This window comes from Centropristis striata, chromosome 7 (assembly GCF_030273125.1).
Source record: "Centropristis striata isolate RG_2023a ecotype Rhode Island chromosome 7, C.striata_1.0, whole genome shotgun sequence".
In the NCBI taxonomy this organism is placed as follows: domain Eukaryota; kingdom Metazoa; phylum Chordata; class Actinopteri; order Perciformes; family Serranidae; genus Centropristis; species Centropristis striata.
In genome coordinates this window covers 4,566,137-4,583,644 of record NC_081523.1, presented here as the reverse complement: position 1 = coordinate 4,583,644, position 17,508 = coordinate 4,566,137, and the positions used below count along the sequence as shown (strand labels likewise).

The 17,508-nt window shown below is 34.3% G+C and overlaps 1 protein-coding gene across 3 annotated transcripts in view; it reads left to right on the top strand.

Moving 5' to 3' along the window:
* The window catches only part of slc4a4a (solute carrier family 4 member 4a), a 99,805-nt gene extending 82,668 nt beyond the window's left edge, over positions 1-17,137 (top strand). For all 3 annotated transcript variants that reach the window (XM_059338152.1, XM_059338151.1, XM_059338150.1), the window contains 7 exons: positions 1,288-1,360; positions 2,765-2,833; positions 2,942-3,115; positions 4,884-5,042; positions 6,606-6,699; positions 8,655-8,734; positions 13,275-17,137. In XM_059338152.1, the coding sequence (XP_059194135.1) occupies positions 1,288-1,360; positions 2,765-2,833; positions 2,942-3,115; positions 4,884-5,042; positions 6,606-6,699; positions 8,655-8,698 (613 nt within the window). In that variant the 3' untranslated portion in view covers positions 8,699-8,734; positions 13,275-17,137. The remainder of the gene's footprint in view (positions 1-1,287; positions 1,361-2,764; positions 2,834-2,941; positions 3,116-4,883; positions 5,043-6,605; positions 6,700-8,654; positions 8,735-13,274) is intronic.
* The last annotated feature ends 371 nt before the right edge of the window (positions 17,138-17,508 follow it).

Genomic DNA, 17,508 nt, shown 5'->3' with positions numbered 1-17,508 from the left:
TGTTGTAGAAGTCACATTTATGACAACTGATTCATAGTCAATTTAATTTAGCTGCAGCACCTTCTGTCGGTGAGATGTCCACAGATATTATAGAAGTTTTGTCAACCTGACATCTACGTTTGGCTGCAGTTAATGCTTAATTTAGTTATTGTTTAATTTGGCAAAACTGAAAGCAGCAAATCCACAAGTGTGAAGTACGTCAGCTGCGACCACGTGCATCCACACATACAGTCATAGAAAAAATTATTAGACCACCTTTGTTTTCTTCAATTAATTATTTATTTGAATGCCTGGTTCAACTAAAGGTACGTTTGTTTCGACAAATATAATGAAAACAGCTCATAGAATTTAATAATAGGAGCTGATATCTAGACATTTTCCATGGTTTTCTTGATAATGATTTTGGGTGTTATCAAGAAAACCATGGAAAATGTCTAAATGCCAAAAAAGACACAAAATGACCAAAAATACAGTCATGGAAAAAAGTACTAAACCGCCCTTGTTTTCTTCAGGTTCTTGTTCATTTTAATGCCTGGTACAACTAAAGGTTCATTTGTTTGGACAAATATAATGATAACAACAAAAATAGCTGATAAGAGTTTAATTTAAGAGCTGATATCTAGACATTTAACATGGTTTTATTGATAATGATTTTGGTTATTATAAAGAAAAACATGGAAAATGTCTAGATATCAGTATTGTCCAAACAAATTTACCTGTAGTTGTACCAGGCATTAAAATGAACAAGAAATTTAAGAAAAAGCGTGGTCTAATATTTTTTTCTAAACATTTTTTTTAAACATTTTAGCCTTAAGTATTACCTGTAATTTACAGAAGAAGTTGGAAAAAAGAGACAAATTTGACCACAAACAACTTGACTGATAGCATTATAATTTAGTTCCAAATGTTCTATAGACATCCTGATTATATTGTTGTTGTTGATTCTCTGATATTGTGACTGCCCTAGTTAACTCTAGGAACACTTTGTGATTTTCGTCCTGTTTTTAGACTTTGTTTGTGTTTGTTTTGGTGACATCCTCCGGAGCCTCCCGATGTGTCAGCTGTGAGCTGAACCAACAAACTCTTCTCACATCTTCACCAACTTTGGACTTCCTACAAATATTGGGGTTTTCTTTGTTTTGGCTAAACTTGTCAAACTGACCCTATTATCCACGACTTTCTGGGATTTTATTATTGTAGGAAAAACGAAACAAGAAATTAGGGTTTTCTTGTGATTTGTGCTAACTGTGTTTTTCTCCCTTTCTTTCTTTATTTCTTTTTTTGCAGAGAGCAGAGGGTCACTGGTGTGTGTGTGTTCCTCCTGACAGGACTGTCTGTGTTCATGTCTCCTATTTTAAAGGTAATAATTAGTCTGGCAGATGTTGGAAACCATCACTAAAACATTTTACATGTTGGGAACATTTTCAATGATGTGTGCCACTTTTGCCTGCTCTTTTCGGAGTCGTGCGACATGTTTCACACTGCAAAAAAGTCTAAAAACAAGATAAAAACACTAAATCTGAGGGAAATGATCTTGCTGCATGGACAGATAATTTACCTTGACAAGATTTCTTAAATTAAGATTAAAGACATAAGCATGTTGAACACTTAAAATAAGAAATTAACTCACAACAAGATAAATTATCTATTTTTTTTTATCTTGTAAGAAACAAATCATTTGCAGTGCACTCTGCTCGGGCCAGTTCATCACTGCTTGCAGCTTTAATTTATCTTGAGTTTTCCAGTGGAACAAAACGTCTTAACATACAAAAAAATACCCCTGAATGACTTTAATCTTAATAAGTTTTAATCATTATCAACCACAAAAGCACAAATCAAAATTGACAGTATATCAAAATGCAATAACAGACAAAAACAGTTTATTTGACATAGTGTCTGTACATTACTGAGCACTTATATTATTATGAAGAGGAAATAAAAATATGGCAAAACAATGCAATAAAGACCTTCCTGTCCTCACAACTACTTTTTACACTTACTGTCTGAAATTTACAAGAGAAATACATTTTTATTTCTGTATCAGTCAGACAGAAACAGGTGGCTGCTTTACTGCCGTCCATGTGTGATGAGGTCAGAGGTCACAAGATCTGAGTATAGATTAACTTCCAGTGAGACTGTGTAAAACGTGATATTATCACAGTCATTAACCTTTTCAGTCAAAATGAACATCACAGGAAACACAATAGTGTTAACATGTTTTTATAATACTTATTTTTCCCCAATTAGTTTAAAAAAACATGCCCTTTCATCTCACTTAATCATATTATTGTACTTTGTTCAGGTTATTTTATAGGGTCATGATATCAGCTGTTAATGAATGTTCATTGATTTGTGTTTTGCACAACATATAAACACCTTCTAATGCACAACATGGGTCAAAAATGACCCGCATTAACTTCCCATGTTATTTCATGCTGGCTGTGTGTGAATATCTCTTTCTTTTTTATGAAAACAGATCATTATATCATTTTTCCTTTCATACTTTATGAATACATTTTGTTTTTGTGTTATTACATCAAGTGAAAATGGGTCAAAAATCACCTTGTGCATTAGAAGCGTAGTGATACAAAAAGGGTTTTTATTCAAAAAGTAAGAAATGAAAACCAAAAAAATGAGGATGTATGATGATCAAAAACAAGTTGAATTGAGGAAAACCTGTAATACTGAATGATGAAATTGATTTATTGCAAAGATATAGAATATAAAAACTTAATATTGTGCTTTTTTCCCCTGTTTGACCCAGTTTATCCCCATGCCTGTGCTGTATGGAGTCTTCCTGTACATGGGGGTCGCCTCTCTCAATGGTGTGCAGGTAAGTGTTGCTTCTTTTATTTCATAGTAAGAATGTATGTATTTATGTGAGCTTCTTCATGCACCAGGCTGCTGCTCCATATATTCATGTCACTGTGTCCGTCTGCAGTTCATGGATCGTCTGAAGCTGCTCCTGATGCCAGCCAAGCATCAGCCAGACCTGGTTTACCTCCGACACGTTCCCCTCAGGAAGGTCCACCTCTTCACCTTCATCCAGATCCTCTGCTTGGCTCTGCTCTGGATCCTCAAGTCCACTGTGGCCGCCATCATATTCCCAGTCATGGTGAGAGATGTGTATTAATATTTAAGATTCATACTGGTAGGCTGCAAATGACCAGTAAAGTATATCTCTTCAGATTTTTAACCACATATAGTATGGTTGTTTTTTTTCGACATCCGATAATTTGGTGTTTTTTCACTATTTTCGGACAAACTATACTACGACACGTATCAACAGGCTATAATTGGTCAATTTCTAGCATTTTGAGGCATTTTAATATTTGACCATTTTTGACAAAAATCGACATACTATATAGTATGACTTTTTTTGGAGCGGGTCATTTTTCGTGTTTTTTCACTATTTTTGGACAAACTATACTACGACGTGTATCAACAGGCTATAATTGACCCATTTTAAGCATTTTTAGGCATTTTAAAATTTGTCCATTTTTGACAAAAATCGACATACTAAAGTATGACTTTTTTTTGAGGCAATCATTTTTGGACATCCCATAACATGGTGTTTTTCTTTCATTCCTGGCAATTTTATGCTCTAATATGTATCAACAGACTATAATTGACTCATTTTAAGCATTTTTAGGCATTTTAAAATGTGACCATTTTTGACAAAAATCGACATGCTATAGTATGACTTTTTTTTTGAGCGGGTCATTTTTCGACATCCGATAATTTGGTGTTTTTTCACTATTTTTGGACAAACTATACTACGACGTGTATCAACAGGCTATAATTGACCCATTTTAAGCATTTTTAGGCATTTTAAAATTTGACCATTTTTGACAAAAATCGACATGCTATAGTATGACTTTTTTTTGAGCGGGTCATTTTTCGACATCCGATAATTTGGTGTTTTTTCACTATTTTTGGACAAACTATACTACGACGTGTATCAACAGGCTATAATTGACCCATTTTAAGCATTTTTAGGCATTTTAAAATTTGACCATTTTTGACAAAAATCGACATGCTATAGTATGACTTTTTTTTGAGCGGGTCATTTTTCGACATCCGATAATTTGGTGTTTTTTCACTATTTTTGGACAAAGTATACCACGACACGTATCAACAGGCTATAATTGGTCAATTTCTAGCACTTTGAAGCATTTTAAAATTTGGCAATTTTTGACAAAAATCGACATGCTATAGTATGACTTTTTTTTTGAGGCAATCATTTTTGGACATCCCATAATATGGTGTTTTTCTGTAATTCCTGGCAACATTATGCTCATATGTATCAACAGACTATAATTGACCCATTTTAAGCATTTTAAAATTTGACTATTTTTGACAAAAATCAACATGTATGACCTTTTTCTGGAGTGGGTCATTTTTGGACATTGTTGTTGTTTTTCGGTCATTTCTGACCATATCATGCTCTAATATGTATAAACAGGCTATAATTGTCCCATTTTAATCATTTTAAAATTTGACAATTTTTGACAAAAATCGACATACTATAGTGTGACTCTTTTTTTTTTAACGGCTCATTAACCAAACAGAAAAAGTTTTCATCACAGTTTTCCCAACTTCTTTTATCTTCTTATATCAGGCTGGTATAAAGTCTTGGGCTTGCTTGAAACAGTTTTGGAGCATTCAGCTACACAGGCGTTATATTTAAAATAATGCTTTCATGAAGTTGTGTATCAAAGTCTTTATGAACCTGAAACATCAGCACATTGAGAAACACTTCTGTATATTTACAGTAAAATGGACAATATACTGTACTGTTATTAAACTCTAGACTAGACTGATTATTAATCCTAAATGAGTGTAGAAGCCCCCGTCTGATCCTCTGGTCGTTCTGCCTGTAGATCCTGGCTCTGGTGGCTGTCAGGAAGGCCATGGACTACATGTTCTCCCAGCATGACCTGGGCTTCCTGGACGATGTCATCCCAGAGAAGGACAAGAAGAAGAAAGAGGACGACAAGAAGAAGAAGAAACGAGGCAGCATCGACAGCGACGCAGAAGACGTAGGGGTTTTTACTTTTCTAGTTTTATTCATCAGCTTGTACTCCCAGATCCTTATTTTTATGTTTCACATTCCAAAAGTCGTTCCCAACACCACAAACATCCTGCAACTCCCAGTTTCTCTTCCTTTGCAGCAGCATGAACCAGTTCACCGTCTGTTTCTCATGGTGTCAAGCTTCTTTCTCTCATTTCAGAGGAGAAGGTTTCAGGTTTCAGGCCACAGCCTTGGTGGGAAACATCTGACAGAGATATTTCAGATTATCATTGATATATTTATCATATGGACACAGTATACGCATATCATCAACATACTGTTCATACTCTGACATTTTTCATCAGATTTTTAAGTATGGACCGATTATGCAACACATAAGGCATTTTTTAAGAATTACATTTTTTGGCTTCTTTTCCACATACCAGAGTTTTCTTTTTTCTTATCTTCCCATAATATGGTGTTTTTCTGCTGTTGAGGGACAAACTATAGCAGACTATAATTGACCCATTTTAAGCATTTTTAAGCAATTTAAATTTGACCATTTTGACAAAAATCCCCCATGCTGTAGTCTGATTTTTTTTTTTAGCCGGTCACTTTTTTCTGTCATTCCTGGCAATATTATGCTCTAATATGTGTCAACAGACTATAATTGACCCATTTTAAGCATTTTTAGGCATTTAAAAATTTGACCATTTTTGACAAAAATCAACATACTATAGTATGACTTTTTTTTGAGCGGGTCATTTTTCAACATCCCATAATATGGTGTCTTTTCGCTAGTTTTGGACAAACTATACTACTACATGTATCAACAGAGTATAATTGACCCATTTTAAGCGTTTTTAAGCATTTTAAAATTTGACCATTTTTTAAAAAATCGACATACTATAGTATGACTTTTTTTTGAGGGGGTCAATTTTGGACATCACATAATATGGTGTTTTTCTGTCATTCTTGGCAATATTATGCTCTAATATGTGTCAACAGAGAATAATTGACCCATTTTAAGCATTTTTAGGCATTTTAGAATTTAACCATTTTGGACAAAAATCGACATACTATAGTATGACTGGATCATTTTTGGACATCCCATAATATGGTGTTTTTTTTGCTGTTTTGGGACAAACAATACTACTACATGTATCAACAGAGCATAATTGGGCCATTTTAAGCATTTTAGGCATTTTAAAATTTGACAATTTTTTACTTTTTTTTGAGCGGGTCATCCCATAAAATGGTGTTTTTTCGCTACTTTTGGACAAATTCAACTACCACATGCATCAACAGACTAAAATTGACCCATTTTAAGCACTTAATACTCTTTATGCCATACCATTCTATGACATTTTGTATCATTTCACAAGGCAACATATTCTAAGAGACAGGAGACGACACCCAGAAAAAAAGTATCAAATGGAATCAAGATGTTTTTTCTCATCAGTACTTTTTATTTTTCCTGAAATGAAAGTCATGACAGATTTAATAATCTGAGTATTTGTGTATTGATGCCAACTCACCGTCACCCACCTGCGGAGGTCCTGTCTCAGGATGTGTGTTTTCTCTCCAACAGTCCGACTATCCTTACAATGAGAAAGTTCCCAGCATTAAAATCCCCATGGACATGATGGAGCAGGAGCCTTTCTTAGGTGATAAGGCCTCTGACAGTGAGTAAAACCTGAACGCCTGCAGCAGCAGCAGCGGAGGAACAATACTTCTCGCTCTCCATCCTGACTGACTCTCTTCTGCTCTCTTTCCTGATTCAGTGTCTCTGAAGACTGCAAAGAGTTGATGTTGTTGCCTGTTTGTTTGTTTGTCACTAACTGCATGATATTAACTTTATTCCTTTACCTTTTTTCTTGCTTTAACCTTCACTGCAGCCCTGTCTTTCCTTCAAAAACATGCATGAAGTAACTCACTTTCTTCCCCTCTTTAACTTTTATTTTCTGGATTGTGATATTTTGATTTTATTTGTCTTTTCCCTTTGGTTTGACTCTTTTCTTATCTTCAGTTTACAATTTAACGCAACTAGTTTTAACACATTCATGGTTCATTTCATGGATTTTGTACCTGCCGCTTGTCTAAAACAGAAACAGCTTTATCTAAATAAGCCTCCATAATTTAATTTAACATTTAAAACAAAACCACTTACAACATAAAATCAACTCAGTGGCTTCTCCTGTATTATCACACACTAATAGTGTAAACATTACATGCTCACAGAGCAACTACAGAGAATGATCCACTACCAGTAAGTAATACCAACAGTATCTTTTGAGAAAAGGTTGAATTATTGTAATATAGTAGTTACAGCTCCTTTGATCTGTTTATAATTACATCTAGTTTGAAAGACACATAAAAAAAACTGCATACTGTGGGTTTTTACACTTCTTCATTCACTTTTAAACTAAATTTTGGTGATATTGTGAAAAACTAAACGCACTGATTTTTGGTTGATGATCTAATAGATTCTGTACATGAGCTCCTCTCAGGCTCAGTGAAATCCTCTGCCGTGTTGTCATGGAAAAAATTATTAGACCATTGTTTTCTATAATTTCTTGTTTATTTTAATGCCTGGTACAACTAAAGGTACATTTGTTTGGACAGATATGATTATAACAACAAAAATAGCTGATAAGAGTTTAATTTAAGAGCTGATATCTAGACATTTAACATGGTTTTCTTGATAATAACCAAAATCATGATCAATACATCAATTTAACCTAATATATAGTGAAAAGGGAACCAGATTCATTATTTAAGAGGCGTTGAAATATTTGCACAATATTATCATATTAAGGTTGTTAATACCGCTATATCACAACACCCCCTACTGCAATCTTAGGCATTTTAACACGGCCAATTATGCAACTTAAGTTATAATTATGGAGCCAGCAGTGGACAGCAGAGAGAGGTTTTCTTTAAAAAATATGGAGGATGAACACGAGATTATTTATTATTTTCCAAAATACAAGGCTAAAATGTGTAATGTAGTCATGGAAAAAAATATTAGACCACGCTTTTTCTTCAATTTCTTGTTCATTTTAATGCCTGGTACAACTAAAGGGACATTTGTTCTGACAAATATAATGATAACAACAAAAAATAGCTGATAAGAGTTTAATTTAAGAGCTGATATCTAGACATTTAACATGGTTTTCTTGATAATAACCAAAATCATGATCAAGTAAACCATGTTAAAGCTAGGACGCTGTGTAAAATGTAAATATAAACAGAACAAATGCAATTCAGAATTCAGTCATTTTTGCATCTATCTTTGGTCATTTTGTGTCTTTTTTTAGTCATTTTTGCATCTATTTTTTTTTAATCTTGTTTTTAGACACGCCTTTTTTGCAGGACAAAAGTGAATCAGTTTGAACGTAAAATCTGCTGTATTTGAACACCTCCTCACATTAATATCAGATTAATATCTGTTACTTTAGTGATGGGAATGAAGGCCAAAACTTAAAAAAATAAGACGATAATCATCTGCTAAATGAAATTAAATGAGAAAACAATGGTTGTTTAATACTTTTCTCCATGATTGTATGTAACCTAACATATTTAACATATTAGCTGGGCTACATGCTAATGCTAACGACCATTTTTTTTCTCTGCACAGGAGAGAAGTCCCCATCATTCCTTGAACGCCACACATCGTGCTGAGCAGCTTCGCTACTATCAGGCCAACTGCTTGTCCAGGTGAGAGGAAACAAAACTAAATATAACTGGTTTCCTTTTTAAATCCATTCTTTGATGACTGTGGCATTAAAAGTCACAAAAGGTCAGGTGGCGAGCTAACTAGCTTCCCTATAATGCTACTCTGAACTTTAAAGGTCAGTGAGGCTAATCACTTTACCTACGGCCTGATACTTCAAACATGCAATACCTGATATATTTTGTCCACATGGGGGCAGCATTAACAAGTTATGAGCACAACATTGACATCATCTTTCCTTAATTCCCCGTTTAAAACATCCAGCTCACGTTGCAGAAACATTATCATTAATTATCATTCATTTGGAGTCGTGTTTGTGTCTCTTTTCTCTGTTTTTGGTCCTTACCAACAATGTTCTGGCGCTCTAAATGCTCCACTTTGTTCACCAGCTAAACTCTTCTACAGGTACATCTAAAAAAAATTAGAATATCATGAAAAAGTTCAATATTTTGTGTCAATCATTCTAGAAAGTGAAACTCTTATATTATATAGATTCATTACACAGAGTGAAATATTTCAAGCCTGTATTTCTTGTAATTTTGATGATTCTGTCTTAGATATAATGAAAACACAAAACTTAGTGTTTCAGTATAAAATGAGAATATTGTGAAGAAGTTTGATTTTTTTTCTCTCGTAAATTTGTATTATTCTCATGAATTTTTGGATTTTATCATCAATTTGTATTTTTTTGTCTTAAGTTTTTCTTGTAAATTCATGAGTTTTTTCTCTTAAATTTGTGATTTTTTTTCTCATATAATTAGAGATTTTTTCCCTCATATATTTGTGATTTCTTTCTTTGTAAAATTTGTCATTTTCTCATAAAATTTAGATTTTTTTTTATCATAATTTTGTTTTTTCTCTTAAATTTGTCATTTTTTCCTTGTAAATTTGTCTTTTTCTTATACATTTTTGATAATTTTTTTAATCATGATTTTGTATTTTTTTCTCTTACATTTGTGATTTTTTTTCTTACAAATTTGAATTTTTTTGATCGTAAATTTGAGATTTTTTTTTCTCGTAAATGTGTTAGTTTTTTCTTGTAATGTTGATGATTCTGGCTTAGAGATAATGAAAACACAATATAAAAGTAAAATATTGGTGGTGAGTGTAATGTGCTGGTCCTGGGTCAGTGGTGGTTTGGGGCCATGTCCTCATTGTGTTTTCTGAGGTCCACAGTCAACATAGCAGCCATCTAGCAGGACATTTAGAGGAGGAGGAGGAGGAGGTCCATCTAGCAGGACATTTTAGAGGAGGAGGAGGAGGAGGAGGAGGAGGAGGTCCATCTAGCAGGACATTTTAGAGGAGGAGGAGGGAGGAGGAGGAGGAGGAGGAGGTCCATCTAGCAGGACATTTTAGAGGAGGAGGAGGAGGAGGAGGAGGAGGAGGAGGAGGAGGTCCATCTAGCAGGACATTTTAGAGGAGGAGGAGGAGGAGGAGGAGGAGGAGGAGGAGGAGGAGGAGGAGGAGGAGGAGGAGGTGGTCCATCTAGCAGGACATTTTAGAGTCTTCATGCTTCCACAAGCTCCCAGGAGATGCTGCTTTCATTTTCCAGCAGGACTTGGCACCTGCACACATCAAAATTACAAGAAAAACAGGCTTGAAATATTTCAAAAGAATTAAAGAAAAAAGTCACTAATTATGTGAGAAAAAAAATCACAAATTTAAGAGAAAAAACTCATGAATTTACAAGAAAAACTTAAGACAAAAAAATACAAATTGATGATAAAATCCAAAAATTCATGAGAAAAATACAAATTTACAAGAAAAAATAATCAAACTTCTTCACAATATTCTCATTTTCTGAGACAGACTTTTGTGTGTTTTCATTATCTCTAAGACAGAATCATCAAAATTACAAGAAATACAGGCTTGAAATATTTCACTCTATGTGTAATGAATCTACATAATATACGAGTTTCACTTTCTGAAATAACTGACAAAAAATATTGAACTTTTTCCACAATGTTCTAATGTATTGAGATGATCCTGTAGTGTTCAACTCATCTTAAAACGTATAATTCAGACTAAAAAAGAACTGTATTTTTAGGGAAGAAGACACATTCAGAGCAGTAATGAGGAGCCCAGTGTGCGTCAGCAGCGACCTCATCTCTGTCAGGATCAGGGAGCGTTTGTTGCGTGATAAACACAGTTTGTGATTTACTGATACGAGCTTTAGAGGAGACAATCAGTCTTAAAGAGGCAGAACAAGCCTTGTTTTATTTATTTATTTTCTCATGTTTAGAGCGATGATTATGATGCTAAAGAAGAGATTACAAACCTCTCACCATGACCAGGATCCTGTATTATCACATCACAGCAAAGGTCACACCAGAGCTGACCAAAGAGGATTAGGGTTTTTTTTTTTTTTTTTGGGACAATGTGTGAAAAAGCAGCTGTGATCTCAGCACATCTGTGATGCCAACAAACAACTTACAAGATTTGTTTTTTTGACTGACGGCGGCTTTTGTTCACATGGCTGGTGACTAAAGACAGAACTGTCTCTGTCTCTGGAACATTATTTTATTTAAGTCAAACATTTGTCTCATAATAATAAGTACTGAGGCTTTAATTGGCTGGGAAAAAAATAGCCTAAATCTAATTTAGTGACTGGAATTGCAGATAAACCGAAAGAAAAACTCAGATTAGATTTGTTTAGTTTGTTTACAACTTATGGGAACACTTGACTTGTATACAAACATTTTATTTAAAAAAAAAAAAAAAAAAAAAAATATATATATATATATATATATATATATATATTTTGTATATATACAAAATCCTCCTGTCTGCAAAAAAGGTGTCTAAAAACAAGATAAAAACACTAAATCTTTTTTTAGTCATTTTTGCATCTATTTTTGGTCATTTTGTGTCTTTTTAGTTCTTTTTACATCTATTTTTGGTCATTTTCTGTCTTTTTTAGTCATTTTTGCATCTATTTTTGGTCATTTTGTATCTTTTTTTTGTCATTTTCACATCTATTTTTGGTCATTTTCTGTCTTTTTTAGTCATTTTTGCATCTATTTTTGGTCATTTTGTATCTTTTTTTTGTCATTTTCACATCTATTTTTGGTCATTTTGTGTCTTTTTTAGTCATCTATTTTTTATTAATCTTGTTTTTAGACACCCCTTTTTTGCAGTGTGTTCTACCTTTTTTTTGACCAGCCTTGATGAATTTGTTTCTATCCATTTTAAACTGAGCTCAATGAAAAACGGGAGTCATATTCCTTGTATGTGCACACAGATACTAAGCCAATAAAGTCTGATGTGATGTTCCTGAGGAGACCTCTGGTGTTTCAGTGGTGTGAGCACGTGTCCATTAGAGTCAGTGACATGTCACAGTGATGACATTACGCTGCTGCTGCCCCCCTTTAAAACTAATCCTGTTCCCACTAAGACTCTAAAGCTAAATTGCTTTGAATCCGACGAGCTCAAGAACCATAAAACAATGAGCTCTGGCTGCGTTTCTGCCTTCAGAGACCAACACTGTAATGATCTGTCTCAATAATGCCTTTATACATACTTTTATCAGCATTATTTTATTAACTATGTTGAGATTTAACTTTTGTAGCGTCCTGAATCTAAACAACAGCACATGAATCAGGATTTAAAACACACCATCATATAGATAAAATATGCAAAAGGACTTCCTATAATATGGTGTTTTTCTGTCATTTATGGCCATATTATGCTCTAACATGTATCAACAGAGTATAATCAGGCCTTTTAAAGCATTTTTAAGGCATTTTAAAATTTGACCATTTTTGACATAAATCAACATGACTTTTTTTTTGAGAAGGTCATTTTTGGACATCCCATAATATGTGGGGTTTTTTTTTCAGTTTTTGGACAAACTATACTACCACATGTATTATCAGACTATAACTGGGCCATTTAAGCATTTTTAGGCATTTTAAAATTTGGCGATTTTTGACAAAAAACGACATGCTATAGTATGACTTTTTTTTTTGCTTTCAAATTTTTGACATCCCGTAAAATGATGATTTTCTGTTTTTAATTATGCTCTAATATGTAACAACAGACTAAAATCAATCCATTTTAAACATTTTTAGACATTTTCAAATCTGACCATTTTTGACAAAAATCAACATGGCTTTTTTTGAGGAGGTCTTTAAGTACAGAGAAAGAAAACTATTTAATCTCATATAGTAAGGAGGCATTAGAAGTCTTAATTAGATTTTTGTTTGACATTTTCAATTGGACACTTCACAAAGTAAAGTTTACAAAAGTCAAAAAAAAAAAAAAAAGATGTTTGTCCTGCTTGACATTGAGAAATTGCTGAAACTACTTTTAAAAACATCACCTCTCCAAAAAAAAGAGAGAAATGTTCAGTCAAGACAGTAGAAAGTTTGCATAAAACACTGATTTTAGCTGATGATTATCGTCTTATTTTTGAAGTTTTGGCCATCGCTCCCATCACTTAAATAAGAGATATTAACCTGATATTAATATAAGGAGGTGTACAAATACAAAAAGTGTCTCTAACGTTTCCTGTTTGTGTTTCAGCCCTGAGATGAGTCCGCTGAAGTCTGTGCCTCAGATTAGAATAGACATGGACCCAGACGATGAGAACACGTTCTACTGGAGCAGCAGAGGATCTGAAACGTCTCTGTAAAAAAAAAAAAACACCGCCGGGCCGATCCTGCAGCACCGCAACACCACTTTCACTTTCCATATTCTCCTTTTTTATTTTTAACTCCAGAATCCTCAACTCCAACACTTGATGATCTGAGTGTTTATGATAGAGAAAGAAAAAAAAAGGGAACGCACTAAGACACATTTTAGAAAACTCTTTTTCTAATAACGAAGCCATTTTAAAACCTTTCCTCACAATCTGCTCACAGTAAACCAATAAATATATGAAAAATAACGTCTTCTATGCAACTCTTCCCACATATGAACAGTAAACGCTGCAGCTCTGCATGAAATGCCCTCCCTGCTCTTTTTATATGAATATATATATAAATATCATCTGTCTGAATTTTTATATAAATCGATTTACTCTAATAACGTTTTCCTGTGGCAGGAAAATGCTGTTTTTTTTTATAGCTCTACCTCTTGTTTTAGATTAAAAGCTTATTATTATGAACACATGTTGATTTTTGACGCAGCATGGGGGGTTTTCATATTTTCTCTCTGTCCTCTTGTAGAGTTGAAATGATTCAAGAGATTCACTGTATTATAGCTCGTGAAGGAAACGTGTGCGAATAGATTATTTTAATTAACAGTTAATTAACAATGCATATTTGTATGTGCAGCTGAGGTAAATATTTTTATCATCACTTTTTGATGCCGTTTTGATTTTTCGCTTCACCTTCTCTTTCTAATTCTTCCTTTCACATGTTCACTTCAAAGCTTTTGTTACTCTTTTAAATTAAATCATTTCTTTTATCTTTTTCTCTTTTTTTATGATTATTTTGTGTGAATGTTGGTAACTTTTTCTTATGTCCTGTATTTTTTTTTGTTTTTGTTTTTCTCTTTGTGGGTAGAAAACAGTTCAGCGATACAAACAGTAATCATCCGATTTTTTTTTTCTCAGCCAAACTTAAACTCTAACTAGGAATGCATATCATATAATCGCTTGTGCTGCACAAACTACTTTACCTAAGTGGCTTATAAGAGATCGATCCAGACTGAAATTACTACGGTAACCATGGTGACGAGGGAATCAAACCGAGCAGCAGCTTCATTTCTTTTTGTCTCAGCTGCTGTTAGAATTATCTGATGTGAACATTTCTTTTTGTTTTATATTTTTAAAGGATGAGTTTGAACTAGGGCTGCACCATTATGGCCAAAATGATAATCACGATTATTCATAATTTTAGCGAAAACATCTGTATTTTTATTGCACTACTTTTAAACAAACAATAGGAACAGTTTTTAGTGTCTGGTGCTTGTTGTAAACAAACAGAGATCGCTAAGTGAACACCTCCTGCAGCAGCAGCACATACACACTGTACTGCTACAGAGCTAACTGTTAGCCTGTTAGCACATACACACTGTACTGCTACAGAGCTAACTGTTAGCCTGTTAGCACATACACACTGTACTGCTACAGAGCTAACTGTTAGCCTGTTAGCACATACACACTGTACTGCTACAGAGCTAACTGTTAGCCTGTTAGCACATACACACTGTACTCCTACAGAGCTAACTGTTAGCCTGTTAGCACATACACACTGTACTGCTACAGAGCTAACTGTTAGCCTATTAGCAATTTGCAGACTGGACGCTAAGGGGTTAAGATCCCCTCCGGCTTTGTGACAGCAGCTGGGAGAGACTGCTGCAGGAGGACTGTGCCACTTTGACTCCTTTTTACTCTTCTCAATGAGCCGCGACTCATTAAGAAGAGCATCCACCCCGGTGGATCTTTAAGAACAGCATCCGCCCCTGCGGCTCGTTAAGAAGAGCATCCGCCCCCGCGGCTCGTTAAGAAGAGTAAGAACGAGTCTCCAAAAGTCTCCAATAACACCAGAAAAAGTCGCTAGATTTGTCACCAGTCGCTTTTTTGTAAAATAGTTGCTAAGGGGGTCTGAAAAGTCGCTAATTATAGCAACAAAGTCGCTAAGTTGGCAACACTGCTTCACCGGCTTTTACGAATGTTGCGTGTTGTTGTGGCGTCGAGTACTACGTCACATCCTGCTTAGCGTTCTATCCAATCAGCAACCAGGCTTTTTTCAGGGGAGATAAACGGCCCTGCCCCCTGGTCGTTGGTGGACTACTGGTGTAGAAAGTGTTTGATTAGATATGCAGGAGAGACGCATTTTAAAATGGAAATATCGCCGACGATCAGGTTAATTTAATCGTGGCGGCCAAAATCGTGATCACAATTATAATTTGATTAATTGTGCAGCCCTAGTTTGAGGGGTTTTCTTTAGATCTGTCTTAATAAAATGCTCACATGCAGAACTACATGTACACTGAGAGAGTTATAATCACATTCTACCTGCACATGATCATTTATAGAGGAACTAAACTGAGAGTTACAGAGCTTCAAAAGAGCTAATATGAAGCTTCTGCAGGTACATAATGAACCCTTCCTCCAGTTAAACTTATTATCATTGCAGCTACATTGGTGCATGCAGAAGTAGTTTATCTGAAAGTGGGAATCTTCACATGGGGGCATTTGTTGTTGTTAGAACAAACTAACAGTAAACAAACAAAGAGGGAGTTTTATACTAAAAACAATCAGAATTTTTTTGGGGGAAACACTTTATTTTTCTCTAAAACCTCTTGAGTACATTTGTGCACAGGATTGTAAAATTTTTTCCCCCACACTGCAAAAAAGGGGAGTCTAAACAAAAGATAAAAACACTAAATCTGAGGGAAATGATCTTGCTGCATGGACAGATAAACAAGATAAATTAAAGCTGCACTGGCCCGAGCAGAGTGCACTGACAATTATTTCTTTCTTACCAAGATAAAAAAAACTTTAGATTTAGAAGTGTTAGATAATGTATCTTCTTTTAAGAGTTAATTTCTTATTTTAAGCGCACAACTTGCTTACTTCTAGATGTAACAATCTTAATTTACTTGTCAAGTGAATTATCTGTCAATACAGCAAGATAATTTCCCTCAGATTTACTTTTTTATCTTGTTTTTACACCTTTTTTGCCATGCATCTTTTCTCTCTCTCTTTCTGTGTACAGTTGACATGTGAGCATTATGTTAAAATAGAGTTATAAACATCCAAACTCATCCTTAAAATAAAGAAAGACAGTTGTTTTAAGGACTTAACCTGCTAAAATGAGGCAGAAGGTGTATAAACTCTTGGCCAGTAAAGAACAGTGAGATAGTTTCCACCCTGTCAGACTTTTATTGGCCAGTATTATTATTATTATTAATATTATTATTATCTTCTAAAGCACTGTTCGTCCTCACAGCGTCCTCACTTTATCTCTGCAGGGCACTGAAGCACTTTCTCACTTCAAGTGGAAGTCCTCTCTGTCTTCATCACCACTATAGAAAGAATAATATAAATAAACTTGTGTGATAAAGGAGCCGCGTCTGTAAATCCTGTACATAAAAGTCACGTCGGCTCAAACCAAAACCTTTGCACCATCACGCTTCTTTTCATCTGTTAACCACATCATTTATACTCCACCTCAGTGTTTATAGCCGGCAACAAACAGCAGCGAGTGGAAACAAGTGTGACTTAATGTCTGGAACATATTATTATTATTATTATTATTATGATTATCATCATGTGGGGAGTTGTTAGTGTTAAAGTGTGTCGTACTCTGTCAGCATGTCGGACAAAAATCTACAACTTCAAATGAAAAAAACTTTGTTAATGATGTTAATTTCTAGCGTACGGAATAAATACTGATACGTTTGTTTTTGATTAACTTTTTGTGACTTTTTAGAGACAGGTGAAATGGTTTATTTTAGAATTTATATTTTTCAAATGAAATGTATATTGAAAATAAACAGAGTTATCAAACAACTGACTGTGCTGCTTTCTGACTCTCACATTACATTACAGGAAATCATTTTCTCACAGGCCAATATAATCATATTTATGTTACTATATCAGCTATAGAAACTGCTAAATATTAGTTCCAGTATGATAAATTGATATGTCATATAGAGCTCAAAACAATTAGTCAGTGGACAGAAAATTAAGCTGCAACTCATTTATAACCATTAAAACGTGTCAAGCAAAAACACCCAAAAAAAACCTTTTTTGAGGATTTGTCCTTTTTTTCTTTGACTTAAAGTGAAAGTGAATATATTTTTG